A 14,115-nucleotide genomic window follows, 5' to 3' on the forward strand; every position below is an offset into this window, starting at 1 on the left:
AAAGTATGTCATATTGTGATAGTCCGCTGCATCCTCCACAACAAGATGCAAATGAATGCAAATTACCTGCACTTAATGCAGTTTGCATTTAATTCCTTCAGTTAATCGGATGCTAAAACAATGCAGACGGCATGGTTTATCAGCGGGTGCACATAAACACTACAATCAGCGGGTGAAATTCATTCCCAGCGCTTTCTCCCCTTAATATAGATCACAAATCCGCTCACGTGGTACTGCGTCTTGTCGATGCCGATGAGGAAGAGGAGCTCGGCGATGAAGAGGTTGATGCACAGGTTCTTGTGGATGGTGTTGCGGTCGGTCTGCAGGCCTCGCAGGAAGCAGAAGGTGGAGATACAGATGGCGAGACACACCAGCGAAATGACGATGCCCACCCATGTGATCACAAAGAGGATCAACTCGTGCATCCTGCCTGGATACTGAGAGAGACCGAGAGATGGATAAGGGAAATGGTATAAACGGATAGGCTGCCCGAGGGAGAGTGACTTATGAAAATCCAGTAAATGTCAAGCTGAAATTGCTGTGTGTTTGTTTGTGTATTTTGCTCTTATGTGTATAGATATGTGTTTGTCTTACAGAGCGCATGCAAGCGAAAAAGTTGTTTATGTGCATGAGAGCTATATTCAGATTTGTTAGCGAGCAGGCATGAATTTAAAGAGGGGATGTGTCTTACGTCGGGTTCGTGGTGCACCATGAGCACGGCGAAGTTGGTTAGATGGCTGCAAGAACAAGTTGTGTGCGTGCTGTTGGTTTCCATCAGCCTGCAGCCCTGAGATGACCACTGGCCCGTCATCGAACGCTCGGAGTAGTTCCAGAATGAACAGTTTGGGCTGAAATGATTCTCCAGCTGCAAAGAGGAACCAACAGGGAGACGGGAAAAGATTGGCTCTCACAAAGCAATGTTTTCTGTTGGGGAGTCATGGGAAAGGCCTTCATGATCAGGGACCATCTAGCACTTACGCATTGATTTTCACTGTATTGTCTGAAATGGCAGTTTCTGCACTGCAAAGGCAGCACAGTTAGAGTGAATTATAAACAATAAATCTCCCATTGATTCTTGAGTACTGAGACATGTTACAGAAATGACAAAAGGAATTATGTTTGGATTCGTCTGTTCAACATGTTGGAAGAATTCACGTTTAAGGGGGCACAAGCAATTTCCTGCTGCTTCCATTTGCTTCCATTTGCTCATAAATGTGTGCTGTTCCGTCACAGCAAATATTCATTATAAATACTGAATGTAGACACATGTACTGTGGCAGTCACGCTGATGAATGTACTGATGATACAGGATGATGGTCTCAAACTGATCTTCTGCTTGCAGTGTTGACAAACTATTGGTAATTTGCGAAACACACATGTAGTAATGAAGAGCCTTTTTGTGGTGTTGCTAGTCACTTAAATCTTTCCTTGTCAGTGTTTTGTTTTTTTGGTTTTTTTTAAGTTGTCAGCCACTGCCTGCATTTTTTTATCATTTTTACAAACGTTTAATGGCCCCCTGAATATTGTGTGCATCTGAACAAACAAAGCAAAAACAACAAAACAAAACGTTTTTTCAAGCTTTGTGCATTCTTTTTTATTATTAACACTTGAATATGCGTATGTTTCATTAAAAAAGCATACATTTCTTTTTTGTAAAAGACTATACCTAGGTCAGTTTCAGAACAATGATTCTCTCCATACTGGATCAACATTCCACTTGGTAACATCTATACTTTAGATTTATAAGCTTTTTTAATGCTTGACGATCACGTTATTTTATGCTTTATTTTGTAAGCATCTGCTTATATACGCGTTTTTTTGTTTCCGCTTCTTCTTTGTCGTCATATGATCTAAACATTCAATACTCTTTCAGTAGATTCGTAAAAGCGCCACCTACCACATACCACTGAAATCACGGAAAGCCAGAACATTCTCTCTTTTAAATTTAAACGTAATTTATTCGTTTGATGCAAAGCTAAATTTACAGCATCATTACTCTAGTCTTCAGTGTCGCATGATCCTTCAGAAATCAATATATTCTATCATATACATCTCTTTATTCATCTGATTTGATGCTTTCCTGCATAAGAAACGTTTCATGTATGTTTAAAACAGTTCTAAAGTTCTAAAGGACAACATTTATTTGAATTTTAAGACGATGTAAATGTTTTTACACTATTGAACAGTAGTGTACATTAAGTACTGAGGTCCGAGGAAAGGTGTTTTTAGAGCAAGTGAGGGATAATTAATCATAATGCAAAAAATGATCATTTAAACAGAAATGTATTCACTTTTCACAAACGTAACCCCATGAGCTTGTTTGCTAAACACAGTGTGATGAAATTCTAACGTAATTTCTTGCTTGCGTGTGTCTATGTGAGTTTTTCGTACCTGTAAATGTCTAAGGGTGAACACCACAGGCTCGGTGAGAAACACTCGACTGGACTCCTTATTGATGGACGCTGCTATGACGTGCGAATTCACTGCCAGGCCCCGCCCACCAGGCCCCGCCTCCATTTCCATCTTCACAGTGGCGTTTTCAGTGGACAGGAACGAACCCAGATTCTTATAAAGCACAAAGACCACTTTTACCTGACCTGTGCCGGGAAACACAGCGCAAAAAAGAAGAACAGAGTTACTGAGTGGCGGAAGGATATGAATAACAACTAAGAGGAAAAAAAGCAGCGGTAGAGTGACTTGAGTGAAGGTTAAAATGATTTGGGCTGGGAGGGGGTGAGTGAGTGAGTGAGTGATCGGGGGATGAAGGAATTTTAATATGGAGGGCAATGGAACATTCATCCCTTCAGCACTCCCTCCGTTTCTTCCGTATGAATATTTCATGTGCGTTTGTTTCAATCATACTAATCTCACATCCCCCGCCCAACCTGTTCCCGATGAGAAGCGGCAAACGACAACACGGCTTCAAAAAAAGAGGCTTAACGCGGGAGTGGTGGAGAAAGCTAGGAGTAGGAGAGCTGATCGCGGGATAAGATGGCTAAGAGATGGAGGGGACAGGAAGGAGAGAAGCGGGAGAAAAGAAAAGAGAGCCGACATTGCTCTGTCAGCCTGAAAATGATAGTAATCTAGTCGCCTCTCGGGCCGTTCGATTAAGAGCGCCGTTAAGAAACCATCAAGGAAGAAATGGTCTCAGCGCTTTTGTTAATCTGATTAGGTTTATTATTATCAACCAATAACCGGGTAAAGCGAAGTGGAAATTTCGCTAAGCTTCGGTGAAACTGCACGGGGGCGAGATGGAGAGGCTGACCGTTGCGGCTGTACTGTTTGAAGGTGGAGGCCGAGAGCTGGATGCTGCTGTCACTGGGACCGTTTTGAGGGAACGACAGATCCTGGGACTCTGTCTCTGTGTTCAACACGCGCACCTCTAGATCTGGAGGTGCAGAAACACACACCGTGAGAATTTGAACTGTTATAACACAGTTTCAAAAAAAGCCCTGAAAGGTTACAATGAAAGCTCTTCATTTCGAGTGGTAGTCAAAATCTAGAAAGACTTCTTTAACTGGGCACTATGAATTGAATACATGTCATATTCTATACATTATAAAGTACCATTAAAAAGTCAGTAAGACTTTTTTTTATATATGTATATAAAAAAAAATTACTCAGCAAGGACACAAATTAATCAGATTTTTCTTGACAATTCTTATCTTACTAGGTTTCTGTTAACACTTTACAATAAGGTGTCATTTATTAACATTAGTTAATGTATTAATTAATATGAACAAACAATAATCAACACATTTATTACACTCTTTATTATTATTTGCCGGTGTTAGTTAATAAAAATACATTGGTTCATTGTCAGTTCATGTTAGCTCCCAGTGCATTAACTAATGTTAACAAACACAACTTGTGATTTAAATAATGCATTAGTAAATGCTGAAATTACTAAGCATTTTATGTGTATCTTTATTTACTAAAGAACTAAGATTAACAAATGATGTAGAAGTACTGTTCGAGTATTGTTTATTCTAGTATTAGTTCATGTTAACTAATGTTAACTAATGAACCTTATCCAATGTGTTACCAGATTCTATTTAGAATAAATGCTGTTCTTTTGAACTTCTTTTGAATCCTTTCTAAAAATACCAAATAGCATGTTGTAAACCATTTTATTCATCAAATATGTTCAAATATGAAACAGTTGTTATAAATTGTAATAACGTTTCGCAGTATTTCGCAGTTTTAACTGCATTTTTAATCACTAAAAGACTAATCAAGACTTAATGAAGATATTTAATACTTTTTAAGTATAAAGGTACACTAAATACAAAAATAAATGAATATACAAAAATATATATTTATAAAATAACTAATATAACTGTATTACAATATAACTATACTTATAAACTAAAATTAAATAACAAAAATGTACAGACATATCCAGCAAGTGGGTTGTTTTCAAACAAAAGGCTGGGTTAGATATATTTAGTTCAACCATCTGGGTATATTTCTTTCTTTAAAACATTCAAATTAAATTACATTTTTATTAAATGTCTAATTAATACATGTTAACCTTACCGATGCCTCTAGTAATAAAATCATTTGCAACTTTTTTTCGCGCATTTTAATCCAGCCATATACAAATTTTCAAATAAAAATTGGACAAAAGATGGTTCTTCAAAGAAAAGCCCACTGAACGTTTCTGTGGAGAACCTGAACGTTCTCCTATTTCATCAGTGTGGTTATTTTAGAACAAAGTTTCCCAACGCAAACTCACCAACATTGGCAGCGTGGTCCGAGAAGTGATTATTGTACATGTTATTGGCGAGCAGGAAGGCTCCTTTCTCCATGACGTCCAGCAGCATGGTGGCGGTGTGCGCCTGCTCCGTGCTGTTCATGTCCTGCCACGACTCTAAAGCCTCGGCGCGCAAGAGATTATCCACGGTCTGCACAACCGCCTGCACACACATGCGCAAACAAACATACACTTACTCTTCATCATAATTACACTCCGCATCAAAGAAGAAAAAATACGACTCTCTGTGAATGTCACATCTGTGAATCTTACGTAACGGTTAATTTATTTCTACTAAGGAGCAGCATCTTACGGGCCATTATAAATGACAAGAAAGCTAAAAGAAAGCCTTGGGCAAGACGTACAGTATCATCATTGCTAGAAGTCTTTCTCTCACACACACACACACACACACAACTGACGCTCAACAAACCAGCTGCAGTTAAAATTCATCTGAGGTAGGCATATGCAATAAAAAATATGGATGGTACTTTCTATGATGCCTGTATATGCTATGCATTATGAATGGGGTTATAATGCCATACTGTAATGCATTTCATTAAAAGTAACCACCAATATAATATAATATGATATTTCATGGTACTATGTTAAAAGACCTCATAAAATCAACACAAGATATTTTTTTATATATACATTTAAAATTGTATTTATTCCCTTTGATGTAAAAGCTTATTACAACTGTCTTCGGTGTCATATGATCATTTAGAAATCATTCTAAAAAGCTGATTTAGCAAACATTTATTATTATTAATTAATTAATTACTTTAGGGACCAATTCTTACTATTACTAGTTGCTTATTAGCATGCACTAGCAACAAATAGCGAACGGGTTTTTTTTTCAGGGTTCTTTGGGAAATAAAGAGTTCAAAAGAACAACATTTATTTGAAATAGACATCTTGGGAACACTTTAGAATAGGTAACACTTGCTAACTATTAACTATGATCTTTCCCTGCCGTTTATTAATGGTTAGTAAGGTATTTGTTAAGGTTAGGCAATGGGAAGGATTAGAGATGTAGAATAAGGTCATAAGGCATTGATATTGCTTAATTATCACTAATATATGGCTAATATTTTAGTTATGTGCATGCTAATAAGCAACTGATAGGTGTAACTGTAAAATAAAGTGTTACCAAAATCTTTTGCTACATTTAGTCTTTTCTGTCTTGTTTAATTAAATGAATTAATCCTTGTGAAATTATATTATAGTATTCATTTTCTTTAGAAACATACTGTCCCAAATATTGGTATTGTATTTAAAATTCACAGCTTATTAAAGGAAACAGAGCCAAAAATAAAGATGGCACCACATATTTTTTGTCCATTTATCAAATTTTCTTATGAATAAGACATCATAGCACCTACAACCAATTAAACAGTAGAAAATTGTCTTTGCTGATGCTAATGCATAATACTATTGTTTTTATTTATTTTTTTTACTGTGCTGCATTTTCGTCTAATGGCCCCTCAAGACCAGCTCAGATGTAATATAAGGAAATTCTGACTGTATTTTAATATCTTTGTAATGCATTTTGTAAACAGGCTTTCTAGAATGTTTTGTAGAGAAATGCTCCCAGTCGAGTGCGGGACAGGAATCAAGCACCGGTATGTGTGTGCAGTGACACGGAGGATAAGAAGAGATACGAGAGGTGAAGTGTGTCTGTGAACTCATAGAGATAACGCTGCACAATACCTGAACATAAGCCCGGCAGGTCCTCTCTCTTTTCTGCCACTGCAAGACACAATGAAAGTACTTTCAGATACACACACATACATGAAAAACACATTTTGCACATTTTGAGTCAATTTCAAATGCAACTTACAAAAATATTGCTACTATTACTACGCGTTTATTATAATCAACTCAAAGAAAATCAAAGAAAGGGGGTTAAATGTTCTCCTAGAAATCATCCAGATCTTTTCCATCCATCAAAAACTCATGATGATATCTAGCGGTCAAGCTTAGATTCAATTTTGGTTCATTTGAAAGGACCTATCATGTGAAATAACATCATATGTTTAATTTATATATTTATATATTGAAATATCATATACAATATAATTTAGATAGTGCTGGGCATCACATCCAAGAAATCCACAAATATGCGTGTGTGTACTGTTTATATTTATCATGTATATATAACTACACACATATTCTTCATGTAAGAAAAATTTAATATAAAATATCTATATAATTTATATATATATATATATATATATATATATATATATATATAATGTACATTTTTCTAAAATATATGCTGCATGTGTATCTTTATTTATATATATATATATATATATATATATATATATATATATATATATATATATATATATATATATATATTACTTACTACATCAAAAAACCTTTACAATTAATCATATAAGATGTAATGTATTTTTTTTCTTATTTTTTTACATTACTTTGTAATGATTCATTCAGTAGATGTTTTTTCTATTCATTTATTTCTTTATTTATTATCGCTATAAACACGTCAAAAGGGGGAAAAAGTAAGCCAGGACTGAAAAAAAAAATTGATATATTCAGATCCTGCATTCATGCGATTCATGTCAAGGCTGTGAGTTCAGGGTGAGGGTATTCCTGTGCGCGCTGATGTGCCGGCAAACAAAACATGAAGGGCTTGTTTAAAGGGCACATGTGCGTGAGTGTGTGTGCACGCATGTGTCACCTTATTGTAGTTCCTGGCTGCCGATTCCTTATTCCCGGGTCTGAGTGCTTGCAGCTGTGCGTCTAATATATCCAATAGCTGCTCGATGAGTCTGACAGAGGAACTGACATCACCAGCGTGAATGCGGCCCTGCGTGTGGTTCACCAGCTCAGCAGCGATGTTTGCAGCGTTCTCTCCGCTTTTTATCTACACAGTGAATACACACACACACACACAGTCTGGTCTCTAAAGCTCGATCCCCTGCCGTGCGCTGTGGGGGTGTGAGCTGGGGGTTTCTGGGTTTATGCTGCTAGACGCGCAGACAAAAGACAGCAAATCTTTAATGACTCTCTAAATCAAGCTATTACAAAAAAAACAAAAAGGGAAAAACGAAAGCGTGAAACATGATAAAATTACTCACTTGATTTGAAAGCAGACACATAGCTTGTAATTGCCCTCAAGCAAATGTGTCACTTGACGTTTAGAAAAAAAGAAGAAAAAAAAACAGTCCATTGTGTTTAAGGTACTCGAAGGTACATCAAAGTATGCTATGGCGTAACCGCTGTTTGTGCTCTTCAAGAACAATGCCGTTAGAATAGTACGTATAAAGAAGCAGACAAGAAACACACACTCTGTAACTGAACATTTTAATTTAATGTGAATCTTTAGATTTTTTTCTTGACCTTTGAAGAACGCCATTAGTTTTACGAAGGCATTTTACAGTTGACAATTCTCCTAATTATGTCCTATAAAGACAGAGTTCAGTGATTTACAATAGTGACAACCACATTTATATTAAATCTGCACGTAGAGTACGCACGCATGTACGGAACTAATAAACAATACATGGTTTGCTAATTAGTTCAGGATGAAAATAACTTCGGTCAACAAACTGTGTTTTGAGAAGTCCGAATGTTGCTGTGTTGATCTCTACATTTCCATCATTACAATGTAAAGTTAGGTCAGGCGATCGAGGAGAAGCTAGCGATAGCAAGCTAGCTTTGAAAGCACACGCTCTCCTAAGCCCTGTCTCCTTTAAAACACATGAACACACACAGGCAGACCAGAAGCTAACCAGAGAAACTATGACAATTGTTGAATGGTTGAATGTGATGCTGTCTGATTAAATCACATCTCAGTCACTAAGAAAACATTACAGCACAAACAGCATAAGACTACATTTCCTACTCGGCCTGCAATAGCGCGACCGCTGATGCTATATCATGTCTGCATGGACACAGTGTGTAGAGGTATGCAAAAACATACTTTAACGGGCAGGCAGGAGAGCTGATCTTAGCCTTTGGAGTGAGGGATATTGATTGGACAAAACCTACGCCTTCCACGGATGATATAAATATATATAAATTCAATTAGACAAACTAAAAAATGTTTTTGAACCTTAGAATGCATCTAGCAAACATCTCCTCAGCTTTTATCTTTTATAAGCTTTCATTGTTACATTATTGTATTATATATTTAACTTTTGTATGGTTTCATTTGCTTTTTAAACATTACTATTTAGATTTTTTTTCCGTTTTAAATTTTATGTTAGTAATTGTAATTTAAACTAAACAACATTTTTATTTCATCTAATATATCCATTTTATGTTATTTTTACTTTTGAATTTACATTTTTTATTTATTTATTTTTTTAAGTTAGAGGTAAGGACAGTAAAAAAGCTACTCTGCATATCCTGCATATTTTTTTTCCAAGGCTGAAAGAGTGGCTGAAATTTATTTTTAACAAGCCTCTGATCGTTCCTATCTGAGTTGTAAATCTGTCACTGCTACTGAGTGTGTTACTGGAATAAAGGGAAGTGCAAACTATATTAGGCATCAAACAGAACATAGAGCTAATTTCATTAGCAAAGACAAAGTTTATATAAAAGTCACAAAAGTCACAGGAGTCGACTAATTCCATTAAAAATTAAACGTTAACACTTTTTCTGGGTCAAAAGTTCAACGACAGTGGAAAAAACAGGAACAGTGCCTAAAAACGAAACAAAAAAAAAAAAGTTTTGCAATATATGTGAAAATCAGAACAAACAGTCCTTGGTGTGTAGGTTCAGTGTGACTTTAACCTGAGATGCTTTTAAACTCTCCCTTAGAAATAGATAGAATAGAGAGATTTTGTTCCAAATCATGTCAAAAGAGTGACCTGCGTGCGGTAATGTGAGCTGAGGTCGGAATGATAATAGCTGAGGTAGCAGACAGAGCAGGACAGAGAACGGGGGTCAGAGCAAGTAAAAAGAAACTTTTTAGTGGCCTCACCTTCTGGGCCACCTGGTTGACCCATGGGGAGGTGCAGTTACTAAGATCAGGGCCACGAGGATTCCACAGCACAGGAGAGGACAGGCACTGAAAGGATGCGATGCCTGAAAAAAGAAGACAAATTGTTAGGAGGGACAGACAGAAAGTGACCTTGGGTTTTAAAGTTTGTGTAGTCTTTTTTAAGTGTGTGTGTGTGTGTGTGTGTACGTACATACACACTTCTTTATTTTTATTTTTCTGTGGGGATAAAGGGGTTACAGTGGCAAGCGGATGAAAAACAGCCAACAAATACCCAGACTTGTGAATTTCAGTACTCTCATTAAGGTGGATGAGAATAACTAATGCCGTAATCAATGTGAAGTGAGGCGACACTGAAGAAGCACAAATTAAGACTGCTCTGATTTAGTTCTCTTTTTTGGGGGGGGGCACTACATAATTCCCATGACTCCATTTCTGTATTACATAGTTTTCATGATTTTTACACAAGTTTTACTAAAATACTAAAAAACTAAAGAAAGAGCTGACAAAGCTTTTGACTGATAGAATGCATAAAGGCATTCATTCATTATTCATTCAAATAAAACAAAACACAACAAAATTAAATGTCAAAACAAAAAGTGAAAGGTTTTATCTAAGAAACGGTTTTACTTAAGAAAAAAAGCATATATGTACTGATGACACACATGAATGCTCTCCTATATACACATTGTATATGTTCATCAAGTACTTTCAGTTCAAATGCTTTAAATGCCAGCCTCAAGCCACTATGAAGTACCAGTACTTACATAGAAACCTATACAAAGTATCCAGAAAGAAATGCTAATTCTAAAGAAAAATATCAGGTGTACTTAGAGCCTTTTGCATCTGAACTCTTCATATATCAAATCAAATGTAAATATCAGATTATATAAGGATTGCATATAAGGAAAAAAGAAGAAGGCCGCTTAGACCTTCCAAGAAAAACATTTATTTTTTTTTTTGTAGAAATGAGTTTGCCGACACATGGATGCCATTGCACACTCTTGCACACACTTGTGCAAGATCACACAGCAGGCACGGCCATCCCATCAGCGCCTCTGAATGCTGAGAAAACACCTCGAGGGAGACACCTTCTGCCACTCCTCATTTTCAGTTAAGTTGGGCTGTTCAGTTAGCTGAGTTCACAGAGAGGACAGCATGCTGGGATCAAACAAACGGCAGGCCTTTTCAGTAACCACAACACAAATAGCTCCAAAGAAGAGAGGGAAAAAGAGTGATATAGAGAGAGAGGAAAAGCTATAGAGGAGTGCAGCAGCACTGTTACAGTAAGATCAGAGCCACCCGGAGATTTCCTTCCCGCGCTCTCTCTCTCTGCCTGCTTGTCTTTCCTCTCCACTCCTTCATCCACAATAGATTGGCTTTGAAGGATCTGCCAGGATTCACCAATTAAAGCTGCAGCTAATTTAACTTGTCTGTCATTTCAGTGACGGAAAAAGGTGACAGAAGAAAGACAACGCTTTGTCAGTGGCTGGGAGAGAGAGATGCTAACAGAGGGAGGATTCGCTTTACTCCCACGACAAGAAAGAGGCATTTGATGAGGCGGTTGTATGGAGGAATGGAGGGGGGGTTGTCGTTTGTAGACTGTCTAGTGGCTCATTTTTTAATTCGGCAGTTTTGTAGGGCTAACCCATGCTGAGTTTGAAGATCACTCCTTCATTTGCAAAGGACTGCCTTTTATCTATGACTCCCAAGAGGACCTGCCAGCTGGAGAGAATACAGAGATGAGGAGGAAAAGGAAGCAAGCTCTCCACACAAAGCAATGGGCGTACACACATAAATGTGTACATGAACCCAGTGACACGCACAACACAGGTAGATCAAACAATTTAACAACAAACAATTCCATGAAAAGCTGTCTCAACAAACATTGTGTGACCTTTGTGTCATAAACATCATGCACCCTTCCTTCCTGTAAAGTTGCGATTCCCTCTGCCAGTACATCATGTTGTAGTCAAGCGCAACACACAAAAATGTCAAGCAACACTGACACAATTTGCTATAATGTTTACACCCCGGTAGATATCTGTGCAGCTATCAGCAGACACGATTTCTCAAGTCAAAATTTTTTTTTTCAGTCACACTATCATCATCACTCACCTAATGATCCTTTTGGGCACGGCCTGTCTACAGTCTCCCCCCTCTGGGTGGCAGGCCACTGCACCCCACGGGCTACTCTGGCTTCGCACACTTGGAGCTCGGTACCCTGTGGTGGGACACGCAGGGGTCTGCGAGTCACTGGCACAGTGGCGGTGATAGGTCGCAGGTCTGGCGCCTTGTTGATGGCCCCAATTGGGTGAGCGGTTGGGGGCAAAGGTCGCATGGTTGAGGGGATAGAGCTAGAAGTAACTGGTCTGGCTGCGGTTGTGGTGCTGCTGCTCATCTGAGTGGGGACGAGTGGACCTGAGAACAAGAGAAAGGGACAGAAGGGAATGCAAAGAAAATTGAAACCGAAGCTACAAGAGCAATAGAGGCAGAGGAGCAAATCCAGAACACCTAGAGAGTCAGCGAGAATGTCAGCTGATGTTTGACGAAGATGAAAAAAGAAGACAAAATAAAAGAAAGGAAACTTAAACGTTTGATGTGTACTGCAAAAGGAATATGAGTAAGTTTGTAAAAAGATAACTAAAGCAGCAGGAGCATTTGCTAGTCTTTAATGCATGACTATACGTTCCCACAGTCCCCCTGAGAACTAGATAGAGCAAAATAAAGGAGGAGAAAGAAAGAGAGAGACAGACAGACATAGAATGTTCATGGCAAGAAGATTAGAATGAATAATTGATTAGAAATCTTTTTCTGATCTGACAAAACGCTAATGACCGCTGCTAATTAAACCATAAAGACAATGTATTGAAGACACAGAGGGGAACACTAACAGAACGTTGACACTTAACAGATCAAACTGTCTGTTAGCCTCCGCCTCCCACTGATCTCGCTCTTTCTGTCACTTACCAGCAGTGGGATCTGGTGGGCCAAACTCCAGGGGGTAGCGGAGTACATTGTAGTTGTTCCAGACATAAAGTTGATTGTCTCGTGGGTTGTAATCCACAGAGGACACATACTGGTAAGGGTTGGGGAATGGGATGTGGACGGGCTCTTCCCGTGCTCGGTTGGTGTTGTATGCATACAGCACCAGATCTCCACCTGCTTCGCTGTCATCATCCTGATAAACAGAGCGGACTGCATATAGAACACCACATGCCATAAAAGCATTGGACGCCAGACGTTTATCAAAACTTGTCTCCCAGGTTCCCTCGAAGCGCAGCGTGTAGGGGTTAACCTAAAAGACAGCAAGAATAAAGGGTTCAAATTTCAACTGTGTTCATATGATACAACAAAATAACTTGATTACTCCACAGTCCTGGAAAATGGAGATCCTTAAAATGTAACCAAACTTCCAATCTGATCTCAGCTGAAATGCAATAGCTTCAAATTGCACTTTTCAGTGACACTGACCTGACTGACCACAAGTCGTCCATTGTTGGCCTCGGTAGCGTAGATGACCCATAAACCATTTTCATCCACTGCGAGGTCAATATCAGACTTGCCCCCCCAGCGGTATGGTGAGGTGTCATGATAGTTGGCATTATTGACTATGGCTTCACCACTCTTGATACGTGTGCGCAAGTCGTATTTCACAATATTGCGTGTACGCTCCTTGTTGTAAAAGACGGCACCATCGTACACAACAAAACCTGTTCCATCCACACGATTTGGCAGCCTGTGGGAGAAGAGTGTGATACTTGATATTAATGTAATTTCTGCTATATTTTAGAAACATCATGATCTCAAACTACTTCAGGATTCTACACTCTTAATATATGTGGAGTAAGAATCAGTAGAATTAGTATGCTAAACTGCTGAATGTAATGTAACAGTAAGAAAAATCTGAAGAACTCTTCTTGAGTACTCAAGAAGCATACACAAAAATCCTGCTAAATTAAAATTTTTAAAAAGTATTATGTTGTAGACTGTACCAGTTACTGGTTCTAGACCCAAGCTGTGGTCCTCACTCACTTGTAATTGGTTGTGGCTCGATTCTGCTTGAAGTCTTCCCATGAAGCATACTCATACAGCACGTCTGTGCGGTACGGAGTCCAGGGCATGACGTAAAGACGGTCACCAGACTGGAGGGGATCCTTACACCATGCCCCCGACTGATGCTCCGCCTCCTGCAGCAAACTTGCTGCCTGCACCCTTAATAGAGTCCCAGGACATACAAAGACTGGATATGTGGGAGAAAGAGAGAGAAAGAGAGAGAAAGAAAGGGACAGATGAAACAACAAGGAGGGGACAGCAAGAATGCACAGAATGATGGTGTGATAGGATTAAAAAAGAGGAGAAATTTGATGGGAAGACAAAT

General features: G+C 38.4%; 1 protein-coding gene across 2 annotated transcripts in view; it reads right to left on the reverse strand.

Annotated features, from left to right (window-relative positions):
- Positions 1-14,115, reverse strand: part of adgrl1a (adhesion G protein-coupled receptor L1a) — a 146,509-nt gene that overhangs the window by 22,152 nt on the left and 110,242 nt on the right. For both annotated transcript variants that reach the window (XM_043235353.1, XM_043235352.1), the window contains 12 exons: positions 13,770-13,977; positions 13,209-13,473; positions 12,705-13,032; positions 11,853-12,155; positions 9,717-9,820; positions 7,467-7,652; positions 6,470-6,508; positions 4,739-4,919; positions 3,266-3,388; positions 2,392-2,597; positions 692-865; positions 228-437 (listed from right to left, as the gene is read on the reverse strand). In XM_043235353.1, coding sequence (XP_043091288.1) covers positions 228-437; positions 692-865; positions 2,392-2,597; positions 3,266-3,388; positions 4,739-4,919; positions 6,470-6,508; positions 7,467-7,652; positions 9,717-9,820; positions 11,853-12,155; positions 12,705-13,032; positions 13,209-13,473; positions 13,770-13,977 — 2,327 coding nt within the window. The remainder of the gene's footprint in view (positions 1-227; positions 438-691; positions 866-2,391; positions 2,598-3,265; positions 3,389-4,738; positions 4,920-6,469; positions 6,509-7,466; positions 7,653-9,716; positions 9,821-11,852; positions 12,156-12,704; positions 13,033-13,208; positions 13,474-13,769; positions 13,978-14,115) is intronic.

This window comes from Puntigrus tetrazona, chromosome 3 (assembly GCF_018831695.1).
Source record: "Puntigrus tetrazona isolate hp1 chromosome 3, ASM1883169v1, whole genome shotgun sequence".
In the NCBI taxonomy this organism is placed as follows: Eukaryota; Metazoa; Chordata; class Actinopteri; order Cypriniformes; family Cyprinidae; genus Puntigrus; species Puntigrus tetrazona.